This window comes from Eretmochelys imbricata, chromosome 10 (genome assembly GCF_965152235.1).
Source record: "Eretmochelys imbricata isolate rEreImb1 chromosome 10, rEreImb1.hap1, whole genome shotgun sequence".
Classification (NCBI taxonomy): domain Eukaryota; kingdom Metazoa; phylum Chordata; order Testudines; family Cheloniidae; genus Eretmochelys; species Eretmochelys imbricata.
Window position 1 is genome coordinate 16218119 of NC_135581.1, and position 26060 is coordinate 16244178.

Below are 26060 nucleotides of genomic sequence, written 5' to 3' on the forward strand. Positions count from 1 at the left end.
CCGGAGCCACATGTGGCTTTTCAGAAGTTAATATGCGGCTCCTTGTACAGGCGCCAACTTTCCAATGTGCCCGGGGGGGGGGTGCTCATTACTCAACCCCTGGCTCTGCCACACGCCCCGCCCCCTCCCCGAGCCTGCTATGCGCCCTTGCTCCTCTCCTGGGGCCCCCCGCCCCAGAACCTCCTGCATGCCACGAAACAGCTGATCGGGAGGTGCGGAGAGGAAGCGGGAGGCGCTGATCAGCAGGGCTGCCAGAGGGTGGGAGGCACTGGGAGCGGGAGGGGCAGGGCGGAGCTGATGGGGGGGCTGCTGAAGTATTACTGTGGCTCTTTGACAATGTACATTGGTAAATTCTGGGCCCTTCTCAGGCTCAGGTTGGCCACCCCTGCTCTATAGGCTTAATATCCCCGATACTGATGCAAGGGAGAGCCTAGCATCCTAACATGGTCTCTTATTAGCCACTCTCCTGTCCCTAATTTAGCAAACGATTGTTCAGTCATTATCTAAACCAAACAATCTCTGAATGTCTTCAGTTTTGGCCATCACCAGTAAAAAGCAGAACTCCACAGATGCTGCCTCTGAGCTGAGCTTCCAGAGCTAAACAAATTAAAGCAAGGACGTACAAAATAACTTTTTACTTTAAAAGGAAGCAGAGGACAGATTTATTTGAATCAAATAAAACTGCGGCAGTGGGTAGAACCCTGAGAAGGATGAATCTGTAGGCAAACGGAAAAGCTGTTTGACTTCTGTACCAGGAGACATTACTGCTTTCCCTTTGTCCATATAGAAACTGGCCTCTTGTGAAGCTAGATTGTTTCACTTTCCTCCACTGCAAAAGGTCAGTTTTTCTTATGTAAATGTTGCCCACGCAGAGACAATACAGTTCCATGCCCTTGTCATGAAAACCTAATGTTTTTGGTTCTTGGGAAAAAAAGCCTTAAGGAGTTCATTTCTTGTAACACACCAGCTCCGCTGGCAAGTTTGCAGATGGCAGTATTCATTACAATCCTGGCAGCATTTCCTGTGTTTGATGCTGATTCATTCTTGTTGTTGCTGTAATCAGATTTCACGCTGATCAAGCATGAATGGGGCAGATATGTGAAAATGCTTAGATCTGAACATACACAATAGTATTTCATGACGCTGAGCCAGGAGACCTAGCTTTTATTCCCAGCACTGCCGTTGCTTCACTGTGAAACCTGGGGTAAATCACTTAATCTCTTTGCCTCGGCTCTCCCCTCTGTAAAAAATGTCATAGGACACTCACTTTTATTTTAAATAATATTACTGAGAAATAGAGATTGAAAAAAAACTACAGTCCTAAGCATGACTATTGTTATGAAAAATCCGCAACTGGATATTTTGAAAGGCAAACACTGGGCCAATTAGCATGAAGTTTGAGGAGCAACATTAGACCACTATTAGAAACAGATTGATAGAGCCAGAAGAGTTCCCAGAAGTTACCTACTACAGGACAGGCCTAACAAAGAAAATAACAGAACGCCACTAGCCGTCACCTTCAGCCCCCAACTAAAACCCCTCCAACGCATTATTAAGGATCTACAACCTATCCTAAAGGATGACCCAACACTCTCACAAATCTTGGGAGACAGGCCAGTCCTTGCCTACAGACAGCCCCGCAACCTGAAGCAAATACTCACCAACAACCACATACCACACAACAGAACCACTAACCCAGGAACTTATCCTTGCAACAAAGCCCGTTGCCAATTGTGCCCACATATCTATTCAGGGGACACCATCACAGGGCCTAATAACATCAGCCACACTATCAGAGGCTCGTTCACCTGCACATCCACCAATGTGATTTATGCCATCATGTGCCAGCAATGCCCCTCTGCCATGTACATTGGTCAAACTGGACAGTCTCTACGTAAAAGAATAAATGGACACAAATCAGATGTCAAGAATTATAACATTCATAAACCAGTCGGAGAACACTTCAATCTCTCTGGTCACGCAATCACAGACATGAAGGTCGCTATCTTAAAACAAAAAAACTTCAAATCCAGACTCCAGCGAGAAACTGCTGAATTGGAATTCATTTGCAAATTGGATACTATTAATTTAGGCTTAAATAGAGACTGGGAGTGGCTAAGTCATTATGCAAGGTAGCCTATTTCCTCTTGTTTTTTCCTCCCCCCCCCCCCCCCCAGATGTTCTGGTTTAACTTGGATTTAAACTTGGAGAGTGGTCAGTTTGGACGAGCTATTACCAGCAGGAGAGTGAGTCTGTGTGTGTATGGGGGTGGGTTTCTGGAGGGGGGTGAGGGAGTGAGAGAACCTGGATTTGTGCAGGAAATGGCCTAACTTCATTATCATGCACATTGTGTAAAGAGTTGTCACCTTGGATGGGCTATCACCAGCAGGAGAGTGAATTTGTGTGGGGGGGTGGAGGGTGAGAAAACCTGGATTTGTGCTGGAAATGGCCTAACCTGACGATTACTTTAGATAAGCTATTACCAGCAGGACAGTGGGGTGGGAGGAGGTATTGTTTCATATTCTCTGTGTATATATAAAGTCTGCTGCAGTTTCCACGGTATGTATCTGATGAAGTGAGCTGTAGCTCACGAAAGCTCATGCTCAAATAAATTGGTTAGTCTCTAAGGTGCCACAAGAACTCCTTTTCTTTTTGCGAGTACAGACTAACACGGCTGTTACTCTGAAACCTGTCATTAGACCACTGCAATCCTGAAGGTGTTTTCATAATAATCCTGTTTTTCAGGGATTTAGAAGTCAGTCACTGTAACAGGGTGGCTTCCCCCGTTAATGGCTAGAGGCCTGGGGCCAACCAACCCTAGTTACAAAGTAGACACACCTGAGTCCTCTAAAGAGCAGTAGGAATCTGCAAGAGGAGGGATGCTCAGAGAAAAACAAGCAGAGTCAGTTGTAGCTGGGAGCAAGAAGACTCCAGCCAGGACCGGCTCTAGGCACCAGCAAAGCAAACACGTGCTTGGGGTGGCACCATTCTAGGGGCGGCATTCCGGCCATCCGGTTTTTTTGTTGCTTGGGCAGCATTCTGTCCACGCCCCCGCCCCCACTTTTTTTTTTTGCTTGGGCAGTTGTGCTTTCGGAGTTCGGGATGGCAAAAACCCTAGAGCCGGCCCTGGCTCCAGCAAGGCACCCAGCAGGAAGATTGGAGCAAAAGCTTGATGGGGATTGGAGAACTTTTATTTTGAAATGTTATGTTAATAAATGCAGCCGCAGGAAGGAGTGTGCTGAATTTAATAGGAGTTTGTGTGTGTTTAAGAATCCTCTTGAAGGGGGAAACAGAGGCAAGGTGCCTGCAGAACAACCTCAGACCACAAGGGTACACTAGTGAGGCAGCTGACCTGATGACAGCCATAAAACTTCACTTCTGGCTGAAACTTGCTACGTGAGCTCTCTATAAATTGTGTGTGATTATGTTGCAGAACTTCATTAAAATTAATTCAGTCTTTCTTTCTTGTGTGTGTCTGATGACAGCACAAACTCTACACTTCAAGGCTCTCCCCCAGCCAAATTATTCATATTTGTTGAAGAATGAAAGGCCTCCACGGCACTGGAGCACCATGATGGTCTTCGGTGGGGAGCGTGGCAGCACTGGGGGGTTCTGCATTGGCTGCTCGTTGCCCCTGAATGCAGAGGGGGCCACTGGGGTGAGCCAGAGTGGCTTCTAGATCCATGTTACTCATAGACTTTAAGGTCAGAAGGGGGGACCATCGTGATCATCTAGTCTGAACTCCTGAACCTCGCAGGCCACAGAACATTACCCATCCACTTCTGTAATAGACGCCTAACCTCTGGCTGAGTTACGGAAGTCCTCAAATCATAGTTTAAAGACTTCAAGTTACAGAGAATTCACCATTTATACTAGTTTAAACCTGCAAATGACCTGTGCCTCATGCTGCCGAGAAAGGCGAAAACCCCCCAGGGTCTCAGCCAATCTGACCCCGGGGAAAATTCCTTCCCAGCCCCAAATACAGTGATCAGTTAGACCCTGAGCATGTGGGCAAGACCCAGCAGCCAGACACCTGGGAAAGAATTCTCTGTAGTAACTCAGAGCTTTCCCCCATCTAGTGTCCTATCACCAGCAGCTGGGGATATTTGCTACTGGCAGTCGTAGCAGTCCCATCAGACCATCCACTCCATAAACTTATCAAGCTCAGTCTTTAAGCCAGCTAGGTTTTTTGTCCTCCATTGCTCCCTTTGGAAGGCTGTTCCAGAACTTCACTCCTCTGATGGTTAAAAACCTTCAACTAATTTTGAGCCTAAACTTGTTGATGGCCAGTTTATAGCCATTTGTTCTTATGTCCACACTGGCGCTTAACTCCTCTCCCTCCCTGGTATTTATCCCTCTGATGTATTTATAGACAGCAATCATATCTTCCCTCAATCTTCTAGTTTAGGTAATCCCAAAACACTACAGATACTTCAGTACAGGTGCTGCGACCCAGTAGCCTGAAAACTATGTTCTAAATGACATAAAGGCAGGCTGCACTGCAGACTTGTGGCCACTCGCTGGGTTACTTTAAGCTCGTTTTATGCCATAAATCACTACCTGTGCAGGGAGGGGTGAATTTCATCCACACTACACAGTAGTGTTTTGGTACCTGTAGTGTTTAGACTACCTAAACTAAAATAGATTTTGCTTTGTTACGCCAGTGTAAATCTGGAGTGACTCCACTGAAGTCAGTGGAGTGGATGGGGGGAGGCAGTGTACCCTAGAGCACTGGACTCAGTTCTGCATTAGGTTCTGTTTCTGACTCTGCTACTGGCCTGCTGGGTAACCTCAGGCGAGCCACTCAACCGCTTTGTGCCTCAGTTTCCCCATCTGTAAAATGGAGATAATGATATTGACCTCTTGTAAACTTTTTTTGAGCTCTACTGATGAAAAGTGCTAAATAAGAGCTAGGTATTATTATTGTTTTGCTGAACTGAGGCAAGAATACATCACTCCAAAACTACATTTATTGTTCCTCCTTTGTATATAAATATAGTATGATAAGGGCCAAATTCTGATCTCAGATACACCATCATAAATCTGGAATCACTCCACTGGATTTGAGTGGGGGTCCATGCAGATCTAAAGGTATCGAGCACACAGCTCCATGAAAGATAGGGGCCTATACTATATTAAACAAAGAACCCAGGGTGAAGCTTTCGAAGATGCAAAAGGCAGGTAGGCATCCAACTCACAATGAAAATATTGGGTGCCTAATCCACATGTATGCCTTTGAAAATCTACCCATAGCAGGAGCAGGTATGTCTTTCAGTCCATTAGACTACATAGTTTAAATATTCTCCCTAGGTCATTGCACGTGATCTTTTAAATTGCCAGAGGTTACAATGTAGTTATAGACTCACACATAATCAAAGTATGTGAAATAAATACATGGGATAGACTTCATTTGGCACAAGAGTTTCTGATAAGCAAACAATTGTGTTTTTCCTAAAATTTATTTTAACCTGTAGCAACCAATATAGTCTGTTTAGACAGACCACAGTACACTGATGTCACATTTAGAACAGCTGAGTTAATCCTTTATCAGACATCAGTGTATGTTAACTGGACAGTATCTTTTGGCTCAACATTTTGGCTCTCTGCTGTCTTTCTATTCATGAAACTTTCACTTATACTACAAGTCAAGCAAAATAATTCTAAAATGCAAAATCTGTATGCAACCAGACATGTTTCAGCACTTGTTTAGTAGTGTATTTTTAATGAAGTAAAGCATTTCATTAGTTGATCATTAAAAAAGATAAGCATGTTAATGGTGAAAGTCTTTGCTCTAATGTTTCTAAAAGACTGAACCTCTTTAAAATACTTGGCATTTTGCTTTTTGTCACACTGCCTCTCAAAACGCATTTGACAACAAAGCAAAACAAAGAGACCATTCAGGTTGCAGCAGCATAGTCAAAAATGTCACGACTGTCAATCCAACACATTGACATTGGACAGGTACCAGTGACATACTCACCAGTTGTGGGGTCAGATGCTCTAATGCTATTAATGGAGTTGCGAATAGGTTCAAATATAGCAGATAGAAACTCTTCAGGTGGAGACGCTGGCCAAGCCATCTTTGCTATTTGTAAAATTGTATTTGGGAACTTAAAGAGGGGAGATAAAAGCAATAAGACATTTTCAGAACTCCCTCCCATTTGAAACAAAGCAGTTAGGATGTGACAAGGGGCAGGAGCACTGCCCAGGCTCCAGCGAACAAGGGGTTAACCACAACTCAGCACCCTCGTCTTTTGTTACAGGTGTTCAGGGGAAAGGACTGTAAATTGGCTCCTCGCAGATAGAGGGAGCATGATTTGCGGGAGGCTCCTGTTACATGGTCCCATGACCGGCATGAACCACAAGCTAGAAGTTTTCAGTAACACTTCTTGCTGATTTCAAACTTGTCATCTGCCTATATAACTCACAAGGTGGGTGAGGTAATATCTTTTATAGGACAAATTTCTCTCACCAACAGAAGTTGGTTCAATAAACGATATTACCTCACCCACCATGTCTCTCTTCTATCCTGGGACCGACATGGTTAATACTACACTATATATAGTTCACAGTATGTGCCCACTGTTAATAATGAGTTAGGAAGAGTTTTAATCCAAGCAAGGTGACTCTTCACATTTGGATAGCATGATGGAACACTGCACTGTCTGAAGCTTTGAAAGCATGAATGTGTACAGGCTGTGTACAGATCCATAAACATATAATCTCTTCCTATATAACAGTGTGCACTTATCTATGTACAAGTACAGATAACTCTTTACATTATGTGCTAAATCCCAGGAGTTTTGACCGAGTAAGGAATGCAGGACTGGGCAAAAATATTTACAAGGTTCCTTGCAAGTAGAATTAAACACCCACTAAGTACTAGAATGCACGTATTTTAAATTGAATTACAACATTTACTATAGCAAAGCTTTAAAATGATCTTCTAGAAATTAAAATAAGATGATACCTTTTCAGCAAGGACAGTTAATTCATCTTTTGACAAAAGAGCTACGAATGGTCCAATATCCTGTGTTGTTTGAGCCGTCCAGTTCTTTGGGGTGCTGAGAAATTTTTTTGGAAAATTATACACAAAATACCAAATGACTGCAATACCATCCTGACTCATAATAGTACTAAATCTGCATGTGTATCTTATACTGTGTACAGTCGCAAAGATAGATGCCTATTTACCAAAGTGACTTTTTGGGTTTTAACATCCGATCACATTTTCCTGGAATTCCTTGATTTATGGTGAATCTACAAAGCTGTCTCTCCCTCCTTAATCAGAGAGTGCTTTCCCCCCTCTTCATACATCTCTCTTAGTATTTATTGCATGCCTATTACCATAATATCTGATGAAGGATGAGTCTCTCTCCTTTTAAAACCTCTGTTTTTTTTCATTATAACAGTCTATCATATTACACAGCACCAAAATTGAGTTAGGAACTTTATAAAACAAAAATAGACACAGTCCCTGTCCCACAGAAATTACACTAAGGATCCAATCCTCCAAATAATTAACTACTTGAGTAACTTTACTCACATGCTTAAATATTTGCAGGATTGGCCCCTAAAGGTACACAGGCCTGATTTTAAGAGATGATGAGCACCTGCCACTTCCTTTGACTTCAGTGGCAGTTGTGGGTGCTCATCTCCTCTGAGCATCAGGCCCATATACATTACAAAAGCTAAAAAAAACCCTAGTGTTCAGTAAAACTGACATTCAACTTACATTTGAAAAATAAAGTAATTTTTAATACTTTCTTTAATATATTCAAGTTCCAAGCACTTCATTACTAGAAAAATACTGACATCTTGGAGGAAATTCAAAGAGGAGCAACAAAAAATAATCAGCAGACTCAAGTGACTGAATGTAAGGGGAAAAGACTGCAAGCACAGCTTAGCTAAGTGATGACTAAGGAGCAATGACTTTGTTTTCAGGCTCTGCCTTCAAACATGAGATTCTTCTAAAGGGAACGAGAGACAACAAGAGAGAAATTGTGTATTCCTGTAAAGTGGGGATTTGGGATAGTTTTCTTTGTATAACTGATATATGAGTTAGGTTCAAATTAGTCTTCTAGTATGACAGCTATGAATTAACATTAGTGGGGCGCACACTTTGTGGCTTCTTTAAACTGTGCTGATTGCACAAACTTGGGGCTCCCCTTGCATCCCACTACTCTCCTGCCCCAAGCTTCCTGTGTGCTACCCTCTTGATCCCCTTTTTCCTTCTATTTGGCATAAGGGACTTGCTGCAGCCTCCCCACCCCTCACTCATACCAGGAGCTCTGCATGCCCCCCCATTCTCTCCTCCCCCTATTCCAAGGTTCCCCCTTCTCCCCCAATGCCAGAGGCTGACTCTGTGCACTCTGATTCCCTCCTTCCTCCCATACTAGGGTCTTCCATTCTTTCCCTGCCAAGGAATCTGTCTGTCCCCCACTCCCGCTCCACGTCAGGGGCTCTGTGTGAAACCCCATTCCATCCATGCCAGGAGCCCTGTGCTCCCCTCCCATTCCTGGGGCTCTGTTTGCCCCCATCCTTTTCCCACCCTTCTTATTTCTCTTCTTTATGTCCAGGAGGCAAGTCATTCAGTGTCAACATGTTCAACGCTATTGGGAGGATAAGCAGAGATGAGCAGGGATATTGTGCAAGAAGACATTAACTGGTGCCATCAACCAATTGTGATCCTCACAATTCCAGAGGTGCTTGAAGCTGGGGCTCTGATGAACAGAAGGCAGGGCCTCTCTTCCATTTTCCCCCTTCCAATTTTCCACTTCCCCCAAAAATGAGTAGGGTTCTGCCCATTGGTTTCTAGAACAATCTCTGAAATGTTGGAACTGATGCATCATTCAAAAGTTATCATGTTACAGCCAAACAGAGAAATGCCATCAATTGAGTGTAGGGCCTTGCAAGGTCAGACAAGTACATAGGGTTAGGATTTTTTAAATGCAGGTTGGTTTGGACAAAGCAAATGGCGAGTTTTTATATGGATTAACCCCAGCAAAAGCAAAACTGCATGTCTAATATCTTACCCATATAACTCAGTAAATCTGTATTTAATTTCAGTCTTCTGTTCATGGCTGAGCCGTTGGCAGAATCTGAATTGGTGAAGGGCTATTGCCATGGCCCGCAGGGATATTCCATCACGTATAATTGCCGGAGGTAAATGGCAGATTAGATTTCCAAGTATGTCCACATCGTATTCATCACTGATGGAACCGTTCTGAAACAAAGAGGCCACAGTTGATGTGTTTACCTTGCTGGTAGAGTTAATATCAGGTATTGTACTGCACAGCCCAACAGTACCACAGTATGTTCAGCCTGGGAGTTTCAGTAACTGCTTGCTCACAAAACAATGGCAGATGTGCAGGTGGGTTAATCCAGTGGCTCTCAACTTTTCCAGACTACTGTATGCCTTTCAGGAGTCTGATTTGTCTTGTGTTCCGCCCAAGTTTCACCTCACTTAAAAACTACTTGCTTACAAAATCAGACATAAAAACACAAAAGTTTCACAGCATACTATTACTGAAAATTTGCTTACTCTCTCATTTTTATCATATAATTAAAAAAAATAATCAAATTGAATATAATATTGTTCTTACATTTCAGTGTATAGTATATAGAACAGTATAACCAAGTCATTGTGTGAAATTTTAGTTTGTACTGACTTTGCTAGTGCTTTTTATGTAGCTTGTTGTAAAAATAGGCAAATATCTAGATCAGTGGTCTACACACAAGATCACTTTATGAATTTAAGTGCAACCCAGGATCTACCCTGCCCCTTCCCCAAAGCCCTGCCCCGCTCACTCCATCCCCCTGTCTCTGTCGCTCACTCTCCCCAACCCTCACTCACTTTCACCGGGCTGGGGCAGGGGGTTGGGGTGCGGGAGGGGGTGCAGGCTCTGGGCTGGGGCTGAGGGGTTTGGAGTGTGGGAGGGGGCTCCAGGCTGAGCCAGGGGCAGTGGGGTGGGGTGCAGGAAGGGGTGCAGGGTGCAAGCTCTGGGAGGGAGTTTGGGTGCAGGAGGGGGCTCTGGGCTGAGCCTGAGGCAGGAGGGGGTACGGGGTGCTGGCTCCGGGAGAGGGCTCAGGGTTGGGGTGCAGGGTCCCGCTGGGTGGCACTTACCTTGGGCGGCTCCTGGTTGGCAGTGCAGTGATGCAAAGGCAGGTTTCCCTTCCTGGCCTGGCCCAGCCACACGCCACTCCCAGAAGGAGCCTGCGGCCCCCTGGGGGAGCATGTGGCTCCGTGCGCTGCTCCTCTCTGCAGGCACCACCCCCACAGCTCCCATTGGCCACAGTTCCCCGTTCCCGGCCAATGGGAGCTGCAGGGGTAATGCTTGCAGGCAGGAGCAGCATACGGAGACCCCTGGCTCCCCTCCCCTGGGGCCGTGGTGGCATGCTGGCTGCTTCCGGGAGTGGCATGGGGCCAGGGCAGGCAGGGAGCCTGCCTTAGGGGCAGCCCGACTGCACCACTGGACTTCTAACAGCCAGAGATCACAATGGAGTGGGAGAGTCTCCAGGATCGACCAGTCGATTGCAATCGACCAGTTGGTGACCACTGATCTAGATGAGTCGATGTACCTCCTGGAAGACCTCTGTGTACCACCAGGGATACACGTGCCCCTGGTTGAGAACCACTGGGTTAATCTATGGCTTCTCTCAGGGTTGCTTTGCACTCTTTTCCATTACTAACAAATGACAACAGACATCTGGCAAAGTTTAAGATGTTTTGTTGTATCTTTATGTACAATGTTGTCCTTTAAATACTGAACCAAGCAAAACAACACACACAGATCTCAATTAGAGCAAAATCCTGCCCCCTCCTCCATATCCACTGAGCACCCTCGATGCAGCAAAACTGGTGAAGCTCTGCCATGTGGAGACCAGGTGGCAGGGTTTCCTGGAGTCTGTGCAGGAATGGGTAGGCACAAACCCTGGGTGCCAAAGAGCCTTCCTCTGCAGGGTCTTTCCCTGCATGCCATTGCATTGAGGTTTATGGTGCAGAGCAGTACTGTGTGAGGGGATGAGCATCTGCTGCTATATGGATCAACCAGCCGATTTCCCCCATTCAGCTCAGATGCAATAGCAGCAGGACTGTTACAGCCTCAAGGTTTACAGCAGCAGTCACAGAACAGTGCTGATGCAACTTTGCAGCCTGGGAGAAAAGACCATCCATTTCCCTCTCCTCGGGAATGCCCTGTGCCTGGTACAGCTGCTCAGGATCAGCAAAGGTTGGAGAAACAGGATGTGTTTCTTGGTGTAAAAACTTTCCAGGTCTATGCTGTCCTCACCAACTCAATGCATGAGGCAATGGCTTCTCATGAAATCACTTTGGTCACGCGGGGGATTGAATATAGCTTTTAAGAAATGTTTACATCTTGGACGGAGAAGAATAAACATCATTGGGAAGCAGAGAACATAAGAATTCATACAGTCTAGAAGAGAACACAGCTGAATAGATACTGATATGCTTATAAGAAATACAGTACTAGCTACAACAGAAAGGAACAAGCAGGAAATATAGGCTTTATTTTGCTTTAAATCAGAGTGAAGGAATTTTATTTGTTGAGCTAAACAGCTTTAACCCATAAAAAAGCATGAGCAATAATCCCCCTGAGCTGTACCGAAAACAACTCTGCAAAAATCAGGGAGTTGCAGGAATTTTTGGCCCTTCGCAGCCATCTGACCTTTGTTCTGAACAAACTGGCAGCCTGCTAAGCCAGTATCTACAGTCTGCTATGGGGCTTGATGGTCCAGATCATCACACATATTTTGCACTAGCTTGGTCCTAAGACTAAAGTGGAGCCCTAATGCTTGGCTCGACTGGAATTTCTAAATGGCAATTTCGCTTACTCCTTAAATATAAATGCCTTTTTTTCAGCATGTGTAGACACGGACCCAATTCTGCAGTCCTTACTCATGTGTGAATCAGAAAGATCCTGACTACACTACAAAGCTAAGCATGTGTAAATGTGGTTATGGAACAGTTGTGGCCTAGCCTTATTATAACATATATCCTGTTCCTACCCATGTGGATGAAAAAAAAATAATGTTATGTTATTATTACTATTCAAAATTATTTGTATTATGGTAGGGTCTAGGAAGCCCTAGGCATGGCCCAGGACCCCATTGTGCTAGGCACTGTACAAACACAGAAAAAAAGACAGTCCCTGCACCAAACAGCTTGCAATCTAAGTATAAGACAAGAGAAAACAGGTGGATACAAACCAATGGAAGAGCACAAGGAAATAATGAGACCTTGTTATAGATAACAATGTTTAAACCCTGGTAGAAAGCCTAGGATAAGATATGGTTCTCTAACATGGTTATAACACGTATTTTCTATCCACTTAGCATCTAATGCAGAGAATTTCCAAGAAGTCTCCCACCATATGGCTAACACCAATGCAGCTCCCTAAGTGCTAGCAACGATGGGAGCACTAGCCTAGACGAGCTGCTAGTGTCTATACCACTGTATTGTCTAACTCTGAGGTCTAGAGGACCATCCCTAAGCCACCACTCTAGCTCTACCACCACTGCTACCGCAGGTAAAGCTGCACCACTGAGCGATTTCCTGAAAGATGCCAGTACAGACAAGGCCATAGACAGGAACAAGCCATACTGTAATATGGTTTGGCCATACCATGTGTCCCAGCCATGTCTCAATATGGTTATTTCTGTAGAGTCCATGGATTGTAAGATCAAGCACAATATGAAATTGCAAGTACTGTGTTACAGTGAAAACACAAATCTGACAAAGCCACAAAGCAGAACTTCCTATGCAATGTTAAAGTAGCACTTATTTTACCTTGAGGCAGAAACCATCCCAATTTATGGTAATTGCAGAAGTGGCTTTTGTTTTGTTGCACTTTTTCCCCACCCAAAAGAAAAGTATCACGCTTACCAGACACTCCTTTACTTTCTGTAGGACTGTATTCTTTTTGTGCGAGTCTAGAATCATAAGATCCAGTTCAGTCTTCCCCAGACTTATCAGGAAAGGGACACACAAAGTGCCTGAAATGGATTCCAGATACTGAGCACTGGAGAAGGAGTTACAAAAAAACAACAACACTTAGTTTGTAAAGCTGGATTTCAGCTCAACCTAGTACTGCATGTGAAGTGAGAGGGCCACATTCAGAGATGGGTAAATTGGCATAACTTACATACTGAGGAGCTAGAAAAAAGTGTAAGTTAAAGTAGTCTCCACTTACATGGAGGGAGCTGGAACAATTTTTATAGTGGGGGTGCTCAGAACCATTGAACCAAACTGTAAACCCTGTATATAATGGAAACCACTTCAAGCCAGAGGGTGCGGCAGCAACCCCAGCACCCCTACTTCCAGTACCTATGCTTACACCTTCTTCCAGCTCTTCAGCATGTAAATCAACTTATCTTCCCTTAAACAATGCCAGAGTGGGCATAAGCAGCTCTGAGGCAATCTGAGCTTAAGGGAGTTGAACTCAGGGGTTCTCAACCTTCTTCTTTCTGAAGCACCCCCACAACATGCTATAAAAACTCTATGTCCCACCTGTGCCACAACTGTTTTTCTACATATAAAAGCTAGGACTTGTGCTAGAGGGTAGTAAGCAGGGCAACTGTCTGGGACCTCATGCCATAGGGGGTCCCCGCGAAGCTAAGTTGCTCAGGCTTCAGCCCCAAGTGGCGGGGCTCAGAGCCCTGGGCTTTGACTTTCAGCGCTGGGCCCCAGCAAGTCTAATGCCAGCCCTGCTTTGCAGACTCCCTAAAACCTGCTCTCCCGGGGGGCCCGGGATCCCTGGTTGAGAACCACTAGTCTAACTTACATGTGGCTTCTGAATTTGGCCCACAATTATAAACTTATTACCACATTCAAGCAGCACTGTTCATGTCCTTCTCTGTAAAGGGGTTCTATGAAGTGGTGTTGTAGGTTCTTTGAGATATTTTGATTATATCTAGAGAGGAATTTGAACTAGAACCCTGGATAGGAGCTCTCCAGAACATTGGGGAAGTTCAGACCGCATCTGTACTTGGTGGTTGGTCCAGTTCTCTAGAATGGGCCAAACCAAACTCCTGGATTTGAGCGCTCTTGAACTCTGGGGAAGTTTGGATCCCAATTTGAACATTGTAGCTTGGACCACTCTCTCATTATAAAACTTACATTTGAGGGGTTACATCAGTAACACAGGGAAGATCACAACCGAAACGTAGGTGTGTGCATGTTCCTATATGCCAGTATCTTATCCTGAGCTGAACTTTTGCAGGTCATTATTCCAAAATGTAAATTAATCCCTGTAGGTATTTTGGAAGCCTCTCCTCAAAGTCAGACACAGGTTAAGCAGTTACTGTCTGTGAACATTAACTTTCTTTAACAAAAATCCCTCCCCAAAACTCAAATATGCCTTCTTACCTACAAGAAATGAAGTGTGTGTGTGTGTGTGGGGGGGAATAATATACTGTTAACACAAGGTGCACATCAAAGTCACCATGTGAGCTTTTCCTGGTCAGCCTTGCCCTTCCCTCTCCCTCTCTTTTCATCGGGTCTGCTTGACCCTCACTTATTGTCATGTCAAATCTAGATTGTGTGCTTTCTGGGACAGGGATTATGTCCACACTCTCATCTCTACCCATCTCAGTTCTTTACATCTTCCCCAATCCCAGGACAGAAAGAGCACACCAGATCAGAAGACTTTCTTCATGAAAGGAAGGCCAGCAGGCCTTGTTCTTGTTTTAGGAACTTTGTTTCTCATCTGAGATTCCTGAACCCAGTCCTCAGCCCATCAGTGGAGATACTTAATTACCTGCACTGCAGGGGTGCATAAAATATCCTGTTCGGTTTCCCTTCCCTTTGTGTTACTTTCTGCTCCCTTATTTTCTCCTATTATATCTCTCACTCTCTTGGCTTTTCATTAGCTCTTGAAATCAACTGCAACAAATCAGCACAGTGAGATGAAATGACCACAACACTGCCCTGTCTAAGGAAAAAAGGCCCAACCAAATGACATCTCTGACTGGAGTGTGAGCCAGGATCCAAGCACCAGGTGTTGTGGTTGACTTGCCAGCCAAAGCATCCATTCGTAACCCTGGTGTAGATGTGCGGGCTCAGGTTGGAGCACAGGCTTTAGAACCCTGCAAGGTGGGAGGGTCCCAGAGCTTCGGTTGCAAACTGAGCCCTGGAACGTTTACACTGCAATGAAACAGCCTTGAGGCCAGAGCCATGCAAGCCTGAGTCAGCTGGCATGGGCCAGCGGCAGGTGTTGCAGTGTAGACATACTGTATTGCAAGAGGAACGAGCGCTGCTGTTATCAAAGGACTTGTCTCCTCATTTTTATTTTATTTAGAAATGGGTAAGACAAATGCATGAACATAAAGGTTATAGAAGGTTTCCGCACTGGCAGCTCTCTTTACTGGTTACTCATTATATAGTGTAAAAGAATGGGTGCAGGCTCTGAAAAGACTCCTGGGTTGGCAGAGGGATTGCTGGAGAGCAATGCAAGCCTACCACTATCATCCTGTCAGGAGTAGTGCGTGACACCTCTAGAGACTCAAATTGCTGACCACTGACAGGCCACAGAGACAAGTTTGAGAACCACTAATCTGCTGTGCTCCCAGTCTCTCCCTATGCTGGAGCAAAGGACCAAACATCATCCAGTTTTGATTTCCCATATGGCAATGTGCTGTGCTATCTAGACAACTGGGCTCACTAAGAAGCTTTACTACATAACGACCATTGTGATAAAGTCAGAATACATTCCAAAGTCACCCTTTGCAAGTGAACTCCTCAAAGGTAGTTTTTAATTTATTTTATAAAATAAAATGCAAGTATGTAGCAGAGCTTGACAGCACTACCAATGCAGGCATGGCCAACACAGCTAAGTGAACAGAATATTTTATGGGGGGGCGGAAATACTCCTGTAAACTGTTAACACAAAAACAATAAATCCTCCAGCTGGCACCTTTTAGAGGACTATAAAGTAAATATAGCTTCAAAAACGTACAATGGAGGCGAGCATTTCTCATCTCTCTAATGAGTCAAGATGCAGTGGGTGGATTACTGATAAGAATTTTTGGAACATGTCACTCTTTTACAATGGTCTAAGAAGGGCTGCCAAATGAAACCAAAGTTATGTGGTTTTCCATCTGAGTGGCAGACAGCCTTTTAGAATTGAATCCAATCCCAAAGCTATACCAGCCATGCTCTCCAAATGTTTCTGTTCTCTGAATGAGCAGTCCTTTGAAGCCAAGAGCATCAGAGTATACCAGCTGTTTCTGATGGAATAGAAGAAGATGCAGCATAAGGGGGTCTCTGTCAGACATTCCTGGTACCAGAGTTTATTCAAACATTTCCATCAAAAGTTTTTTTCCCCTGATAGAAAACCCTCTTTCAATCAAAAGGAATGACTTACATTTAAGTCAGAAATTTTAGTTCTTCGTTACAAATTTCATGGGTGGGAGGAAGGAAGGGAGAAATGAACCACTGATTTTTTCACCCTGCTCTTCCCCCGCCCCCCAGAGAGAGAGAGAGAGTTTTCCCAGCAGGACAAACAGAAATGTTTTGAAAAATTAAAAAATCTTTTTTTTTTAAATTTGTCACAAAATCCCATTTCACTGAAAATTTCAAATGAAATTAAAAAATTCGTTTTTCAAATTTTTCCATGAGGCATACGAAACTCCACCACCCCCCAACAGCTCTACTTGGTAAGTTAGGCATCACAAAATGTCTGTATCTTTAAACAAAAAATAAACAAACAAATGTAAGTGAATTTAGCAATTATGAAAGGTGATGAACTGAAAGGCCTAGAGAATTAAGTCCTCTGTTCATCCATAGAGCAGGTAGAGTGCAAGCTGTCCACACAATACCCTGTCAATGTGCCTCAGTCCTGCCTGGAGAGAGACCACTTCAAAAGGGTGAGAAGGCAATTTAGTCTTTATAACAGTCCTCCATGTACCAATAAATTCCAAGTGTTATGGTTCTCATGAAGTGAATGGAACCAGGGATTAAAATTGACTTGTTTCACACAAATCCCTTAACACACATCAAATGGTAACAACTTTTGGTTGATACTGATTTGGCTGGAATCAGGACTTATGTATAAAACTATCATTTGCTTGAGTCATACACTTTTCTGGCACTAAATGGTTAAATAAAAAAAGCTGTTGAGGATTAAATGGAACATACTGCCATGCATACTACAAGAAGAACTTACGGAAGCACTGTTAAGAGGAAGGGAGGGATAGATGTGTTGGAGGTTTTCCAAAATTTCCAAGCCAAACAGTTAACCTGAAAACAAAATATTTAGAATCTTAGGCACTTATGAATTCCGAGGAAGAATGCAGATATGGTGTTTATTACATTTTTAAAATGAGCATATGTAGGATTATGCTTATCTTCAGAGAGTTTTTTCATGTACACAATTTCTGCAAAGTTGTTTGTAGCTTCCTCTTCCTGTGTGCCAGAGATGAAAAGGCCCATGTTTGGGTGCATATCAGGGTTTGTATGAGTTTTAAATAGATTATTCATGAATTAGCTCCAAATCAAGAATGAACTGAAGAAATTATTCTGCAATTAATTCTTGAACAGCAAATGAAATAGTCAAATTTGAATCTGTTAATGGACAGTTCACACAGAAGATTTGAAATTCCCTGAAAAAAAATTATGAATTCACCCTGCCCTAATCACCCTACAGTTTGTGTATTAGATTATGTATATAGAAAAATATACACACACTATTATGATTCCAATTTTACCTGATATGGAGAAAGCAACTGGAGATTCTTTTCAAAGAATCTGAAATTATTTAGAAAAGAGTCGGTGTTCATACGCTCAATCTGCTGGCATGTTACTCCTTTCACCAACTGCCCTATACTGATAGAGAGAACATTGCATGATCTCATGAATTTGTTAGCATGCTTCAGGGCAGAGGATCTTCATCTCTTTCACTCTACAGACCAAATCCCAAGAAAGAACCTCTTCTGGACACCTCTTCATTCCTCCCCACCTCCTTGTGCCCTCCTCTTCATTTTACCTCCCACTCCCGCTCCCCCCCGCCTCTTTGTGTCCTCTTCATTTCATCTCCCCTCCCCACCCCCTGCCTATTCATGACCTTCTCTGATAACGAATCATTAAAGCCATCGGAAAGCAGAGCTGAGCCTAAACTAAAAAGTGTTGATCAAGATCTTTGGGGGTCTTTTCATATATGTTTTGAGCTTAAGGGCTCCTCTTTATGAGAAAGATGAAGGGGCTTGGGGTCCCATGAGATGAAAGGTGCTATATAAAGTAAAATATTTTGAGAGTTATAGAAGACTGTTTGCTTCATTGCCACTCTGATGATAAAATGAGTCTTCAAATGCATTTAACCTGGGTGTGAAACAGTGAGACTAGTATCCATACCTTAAGAGGTCAGCAGGAGCTGTTGTTTTCTTAGACAATAATTCATACAGAAACAAGGCCTGAAATTAAAAATACATGACAGTGCATCCTGGGTAATTTGTATGATAGCTCAATGAAATACTGTAGTATCTTTCTTATGAATTTTAAAGGCATTAAACATGATTGTGAGGCCCCAGCCCTGCAACCCCTATTCACAGGAATAGTCATTATCACTGACTTAAGTGATGGCATGTAGGTTAGACAGTGATCATGATACCTCTATGTATAGACCACAGGATTGATTTCAAATGCAAGTGGCAATTACACAACGTGCAGAAAGAAGAAATATGTGGCAGAATCTTGACAAGCTGTGTGCCTATTATATTAAAAAACAGTTTATCCTTATATAAAAATTCCTTATAATGCTGACCAGGTCAGTGAGACCTTTGGTTGTGAGTGTCCTCAAAGCATATTTGGATTGATTCTTTCCTTCTACCCATATTCTCCAATCTCATTCTGAATATATGCTTTTCCATCTCTACCCTCTTCCCATTCTCCAGTAAGCATCAGAACACACCTCTGAAAATGGAGTAGGAAGGGAAAACAACAGTAATGACAACTTTTTTGGTATTGGGGAAACGTGGCCTGGGATCCTAATCAAGAGAGGAGCCCCTTTAAAAATTAAAAAAATTGCCTTTGAAGTGTTTCACTGTGTTTTAGAGGAAATCTGTTTTTTGTATTTATAAAGGCATCAATCACAGCTGAAATGGAAATACGATAACTACTTAATACCTGGCTCTTTCGTAATTCTTTTTCTTTTACTATTGAAGAGTTAAAACCGGTTTCCTTCCATAAATCAGAAAGACATATTTCTTTAAAAAATGCTCCTTGTATATCTGTGACTGCTGAAGAAAGCTCTCTAGATGCAAGCATCTAATAAAGAGGGAAAAAGACATGGGACTTAGAGTTTATTTCCAGATTCATAGGATTTGACTAAATTCTTTCAATTCAATGTAATATTCCTTAAGAGACTGCAGGTAAAGAGTTACTTCATTACTCAAAATTAACATGTACTGAATGACAGAGAGTAAAGTACATAACTTTTTAAGTGTGTTTGGCATTTGAGAGGAAAACAGAATACAAATAGGAGGTAATTATTTCAGCCAACAATTAAGCCAAAATCCACATGTAACTGACAGTATTTAGAAAAAATCATGTTCTGCATACAAGGTCATTGTGCTTTGGTGTAGATGGAGAAGGGGATTAAGAATTTATTATTACCTTAGTGAGGATACCTTGTTGTTGTGCAGGTGATAAATCAGAAGCATACTGGGATAAGGTGCCTCTAATAACTTGAGAGAGCTCCTTTGGATTCATGTTGTAGAATGATGGAGTACTAATTCCAATCACCAAAGAACCCATTTGACTAATATTATAAAATGATAAAACCTATCCAGAGAGCAGAGGAAACAAAAGGGGGAGTTTACAAATCCACATATAGCAGAAATCTTTAAAGTAAAATTTCAGAACCATTAATACTAGATGTGCAATATACGTTTCTTGGCTAAAATTCATCTTTCAACATCCTACTCTTTGGAATGGAGAGCCTCCAGTAATAGTTTTAACATTTCTTAAAGTTCAGCTAATTGTGGCAGCAACTCAGAACTGAAAGTAAAATTGTGTACTAAAAATGCACATTCTTCCTATATCAAGTGATATCTTAGGCACTATATTTTCCTATTGTGTGTTAAAACACTGTTTAAACAGAATTTTCTCATCAGCTCCGTCAATGACAGAATTACAGAAATCTTGCACTGAAAATAAATTACAGAGTAAAACTCTGGATTCCAAACTTTTCAAAATCAACAGTTGCAGTTGAAAAAAAGGTTGCTGCACTTTATTTTTATCAAATGTGATAAAGTTATATCAGAAAAACCCAAATGTACCTTTTCGTAAGTGAGGTATTTGCTGGATAAAATCATAATTTGGCTTTTTGCCCATCCAGAGACTTGGTTTAATGTTGAAATAGCATTATGCACGGCTTCAGGTGACAAAGAGTCCAGCTGACTTGAAGTCAATCCAATCACCGCGTCTGACAGAGACCCAAGGGTATCATTCAAGGTCTGGTTTTGCATGGCAATGTCTAGGAGTTGAGCTTTGAGCTACACCAAGAAAAGGCAGATGCAGAGCATGACTTGTATTTAAGACCAGGGAAGCTTGCCAACAATTAATTTCCATTGTTACCTAAACATTATCAGGGGTTGTTTGACTAACCATCAGCACCAGAAGCAAGCATTTAGCAAGAACCCACTTCACAAAAATCCTGAAGTAGACCCACAGATGGCAAATAAATATGAAGAGTGAGGAAACAGGCTAAGAGGACTAAATGCTGTTAAAAGCGTCAGTGGGCTTTTATCTTTTGCATTACTTATTCAAGTACTTTTCTATGTATTTCTTGGAGGTCAGTGATTTGTCACTCTTTTCTTGTTGGATTCTAAAGATGAAATTTATCCTAGCTAGGGGAGGGTGGGAAACATATTAGCTGGGATAGTTCATGCAAGAGTGAACAAATACGCACCTTATAAACATCAGCCTGGAAGCCTCTCAGTTGATTGCATTTCATCATTTGATGAAGTAAAACCTGTGCCACAATGGCATCCATTTGTTCCATATTATCATAAAAACAAACCAACAAGCCTAACCTGTATGGGAGACCAGAAATGAGTTAGCTAACTGCAAATACATGAATGCAGCTCCTGTCTCAAAGTCTTTAACTAGCTTTCTGATCACTTCTAGTTGTCACCAACACCTTGAATTACAATCTTTATAGCTCTGAATGGTCTGAGACCTACACTCTCTTGTACTCTGTTAAAATCAGTTGGGAAACACTTGCTGTCAGAACTTAGGTTAATGACTCAATAAGTTGTAGCAGGATTCTCTCAGTTGAAGGACTCCAGTTTTGGAATCTGCTCCCTTTGGAAGGATTTTGGGTATAATCCCCACTTTAGAAAGGATGAAGGGGTGAATAGGAGTCTCTGTAGGTGTCTGATAGGCCGAGTTCCTGTTGGAATTATTAATTTAATGCTGCTGGGATTTCACTGTATTGTATAATTAATTAATGTGCTGGGCATCTAGAGTCTTGGATAGGTTTTATTTTATAATTTTAAATCTAAATAAATAAAAATCTACCATGTTTCACATCTAGCATAGCTCCCTATCCACCACACAGCCAGAGTTATGTGGCTGCCCCACTGGACGTAGATTTGTTCAACAGCAGTTGTAAGAAAATCCAATTGATACCCAACAGAATGACTGTAGCCATTTACAATGCTCTGTTGTACTATTTACCCTCACAAGACAACCATTTTCAGAGGCAGGGGAGGCGGAGGATATTTGACATGGTATGTCAAACGTGCCTTTGTTTCCTAGCACGGGCAGAGCACACAATTGTGTGTATGGCTGAGGATTACATGCCTAATATCCTTCTGTCTTAGTCGACCCGGTAACTGAAACTATGTTAAGAACACAATAAAGTTCAAACACAGTTACTACAAGCAGGGATGTGGTATGTTTTCTGTAACTGTGATAAAGAGGGATATTTTTCTTAACTGTTTTACAAAGCTTCCCTACAGACTATTTCACTCAGCATCCTTCTGATTAAGTTTATAGCAGAGTTTCATAATATAGAAGGAAAAAAGCTGTCCACACTGGTTAGGAAAAACATGCTATGAACAGCCTTTTCCAGTGGCATTTGTTGAATGCATGATTTCAGCTGTCAGGTTGACAGGACCGTTGTGCATCAGCCACATGAACACAGTTGACCTGATGGTCATATCATAGTAATGGTAAAATATCAGCTCTCTCTGATGAGCATTTTCTACTTCTACTGCACTTATAATCAATGATTAGACATCAAATGAACAAAAAAGGCTATAATACTGGCCTTGCCCCTATATTTAATCTTCCAACCTGTTAGCAAGCCCATTTACATAGGGCTGGAACCACAGGAGAGTTCAGTTACAGCTTGATATTCATGCTACAGCCCTGCTCACAGACAGGATCAATACGCAGAACATGAGCCCACCAGGATTGGTGTCTAAACTATGTGGTTTATGGACATGAACTGAACCAGCTGCTACCTATGCTGCACCCTAGTCACAAACTTGGTAAAAGTCTGTAGTGTAGATGGGTTCAGACGGTTTTTACTTCCTCTAGTCCCTCAACAGCAAATTGTTTAGCAATGTAACAACCCACTGTTTTAGTGGCCCAACAGAAGTCATGGGACATCATCATCAGATTAACAGGAAAATCGACAAAGTATCTATAACTGCATTTGTATAACAGTTACCATCTGATGCATTACTGCATAGCCACCAAAGGCTCCTAATCTCCCTTGGGATTAGCAGCAATAAATAATGCTACTTCTTAAAAGAGCATTTTAAATTATTAATAGAGTTAAAATGTGTAAAATAAAATAAGGGTGTTGTAAAAATGGAATATATTAAGGACTTTGGAGTGTGACATTCCTCCAGTTTGTAAGAAGTTGGCACCTTGTATGGGTAGTAAAACTATTTGTGAGGTTTCTTTTCCTCATTCTTGACACAGAAATATACATGGTGGGCCTGGTTCTCCTCTCACTTACCACCAGTGTAATTCAGGATAACTCCACTGAAGTGAATAGAGCCCCACTGGTGTAAGGAGAAAAGAATTGGAGCCATAAAGCCTATTCTTTATAAATTTGAAAAGTCCAAGGAAATGCCTCAGGGTGCTGCAAACAATGCCAGATAGTGGTGTTTTGGGACTAACTAGGATCATTTATGTGACAAAATGTAATATAAATGTAAAGGAACAAAATGTTCTTGCAGGTGGTTCACACTGAGTATTCAAGAGAAAGGTTCGTTTTTTTTCGTATTGCTATTATTGTTAAAGTGAGTTTAGTGCTGGTTTGACAGCCCTGAAGATGGAGGTCCTCTGTTTACCAACAAAACAGCCACAAGACGGTCAACAAGGCATGCAAATGTGACTCTCTGCTATACTGAGGGCACAGGCTGTCTTTATGAGTTGCTGTGGGGTGCTCAACCCCTGCTCCACCTCTCCACTACCCCCTCCCCCAAGTGCGCCCCACCCTCACTCCTCCCCTGCACCTCCTGTATGCCGCTAATCCAAGGCAGGCAGGAGGTGCTAGGGGGCGTGGGGGAGAAGCTGGTCTGCAGGGCTGCCGGTGGGTGCTGAGCACCCACTATTTTTTTGGAGCACCCACAGAGTCAGCACCTATGCCTCTGAGGGCTCACTAAAGTGGGGAGGCTAGAGCATTCTTTTAACCTATTTCCTCCTTGGCCTCTCTGCTGCAACTGGTAATGTGGGTATCAATTAATGACACTTGTGGTGGTGGTGTGGTGGTGGCTAGTGTCGTGTGATTCCCTCCTCAAAGTCTATTCTGCCATAATGCCTACAGATTGATATCATCAGGCAATGGTTAGGCAGGTGGCTAGCTGAGTCTTCTTTTCTGGTAAAAACTAATTTGTTTTATTGTAACTTCATCCTCGTAACCTACCCCCCCACACCACACACACACACTTTTTTAACCACCCTGTGAAATTATGCCTGACATATAGGTTGCAAACTCTCTCAGGCAGGGAATATCTTATGTTATTTGTCTATATGATGCCTAGCACAATGGAACCCCGATTCTTGGGTGCTACTAATAACATGGACACCTGTCCACAAGGAAGCTGGAGTAAGACCATCAGGTTATTTTAGAAGCACCTTCAAAAATTCATCAGAGGGCAACAACTCTTGGTTATTACTAACCAGTGGCAGTTTTCAACCAGCAACCTAGAAGCAAAAGACTATGATGTTCTAACAATCCCATGCGGCATCCAGTCTCTCCCTTCCCTTCGCTCCACTTTGCTCCAGAAAAGCATTTTCAAAGACAGCTAAAAATGAAAGTAAGTCTTGCTTGCCTGTAGATAGTTGAAGTGTTTCTCAGATCAAATCCCGATGAGTTTATTCTTTCTAGAAAAGCTTGCGCGAGTTCTGGTGTGATGTCATACACTGTATCCAGCTGCTTTGTTGCATTATCATAGCTTATGAATAGTCTCATCTAATTAGCACAAACAAAAGCATATTATCAGGAATCTATACAAACTAAAGACATTAATATACATGTTGGATACTATAAACAATCATCTGCCTCCATTCAGATTACACAGATGGCACAAAGAGCAATTTGGATAATACAAAGTTTAAGAAGGCAAAGACCAGTAGTTCTGTATCACACCTAAATAATTTGCAATCTAATATGGGCCTGATCCTGCCTCATCTGAAGAGCTCCCGGTGCAGCTCATGGAAGTTTTGATGCAGATAGATTGTGGGAAAGAGACAACGACAAGAATACGCATCTTATTAAGTACTTATGAATGTTGTACATTTTTCAGTTTTAAAAGAGGCAGTGGAGTGGTTCATTAACAAATGATCAACTGAACATTCGGATTTAGTTTGCAACTAAGTAATTTTAATACACATTAAGCTTTCATTTTTAAGTTTGTGCTTGTGATCATTCTAGCTGTGCATCACATCATTGGATAACTGATACATCCAAACACATTTTTCTACTTACCTCATTCAGACTAATTTTCATAATTTCTTCTAATGGAAGATGGACCATATATCTTCCCAAAATCCACAGATTTTCTGCACTGACCCAGGAGGATGAATCATTTAACTCTGTTTTATACAAAAATACTCATTCAAATGTAAAGAATGTCATTGTGATTACACAAACATTATACTCTATACATCTTCATTGCTGGATAATCAAAGGATCTCTAAAATCATAACACTACTAGGTCCTGCTTTTAAAAATGGACGATGTCAGATAGTTTAAATCCATAAATGGTGGAGAGGAGATGAGTTATAACCAACATTTTACAAACACTATAATAGAAGTATATTCATTAATATTTTAAATGTCAATAAATCAGCTTTGTTGCTTTTAAAACTTTCCACTGAGGTTTGTGCACCCATCTATTGCAGCTTCGTGCTAATAATGAGAATCAGAAAGTGAAAATGACTCATCTGTCTGTACTGCCTAAACTCAACAAAATGGAAAAGTAAAAAGCAGTCTGAAGTAGCAGTTTTTCTGAAATTCAGTTTCATAATCAGATGTGTTATTTGGTAACATAGGTAAAGCACTTTATAGCTGTATATTATTAACCTGACAAGGTCCCTTTAAATGACTGATTATACGCTATGACTATACAGAACACTCTCATTGTTAACTGAACTGATATTAACCTCAGAGAAAGTAAAAAATATTTAGTACAGCCATAAATTAGGATAAAGGCTGAAGAAATACAATACTGTATTATAAGAAGAACAATCATTTGCATTTATATAGCATAATCCAAGGACCTCAAAATGTTTTACAAATAAACAATCACCACAGCCCTGGGAAATAATTATCCCCATTTAACAACTGGAAAAACTGAGGCACAGAGTAGCTAAGGCTTAAATTTTCTAAAAGTGGCTATGAATTTTGGGTGTCTCAATATTTGCGTGCTCAGCTTGACACTTCTGGGGCCTGATCTGCAGAGATACTGATCACCCACAACCCTAGTTGATTTCTATTAATAGTAATGAATACACTTGAGGAAGTTTTCAACATCTCTGAAAAATCAGGCCACAGGTTTCTCAAACTGAGGCATCCAAAATT

General features: G+C 42.2%; 1 protein-coding gene across 1 annotated transcript in view; it reads right to left on the bottom strand.

Annotated features, from left to right (window-relative positions):
- OTOA (otoancorin) overlaps positions 1-26060 on the bottom strand; it is a 55373-nt gene that overhangs the window by 20332 nt on the left and 8981 nt on the right. Inside the window, exons 9-21 of the mRNA XM_077828306.1 lie at positions 24966-25072; positions 24310-24449; positions 20925-21048; positions 20293-20508; positions 19628-19795; positions 19139-19279; positions 18368-18426; positions 17725-17842; positions 17184-17257; positions 12905-13040; positions 9036-9226; positions 6971-7064; positions 5981-6110 (exon numbers count right to left, since the gene is read on the bottom strand). Coding sequence (XP_077684432.1) covers positions 5981-6110; positions 6971-7064; positions 9036-9226; positions 12905-13040; positions 17184-17257; positions 17725-17842; positions 18368-18426; positions 19139-19279; positions 19628-19795; positions 20293-20508; positions 20925-21048; positions 24310-24449; positions 24966-25072 — 1698 coding nt within the window. The remainder of the gene's footprint in view (positions 1-5980; positions 6111-6970; positions 7065-9035; positions 9227-12904; positions 13041-17183; positions 17258-17724; positions 17843-18367; positions 18427-19138; positions 19280-19627; positions 19796-20292; positions 20509-20924; positions 21049-24309; positions 24450-24965; positions 25073-26060) is intronic.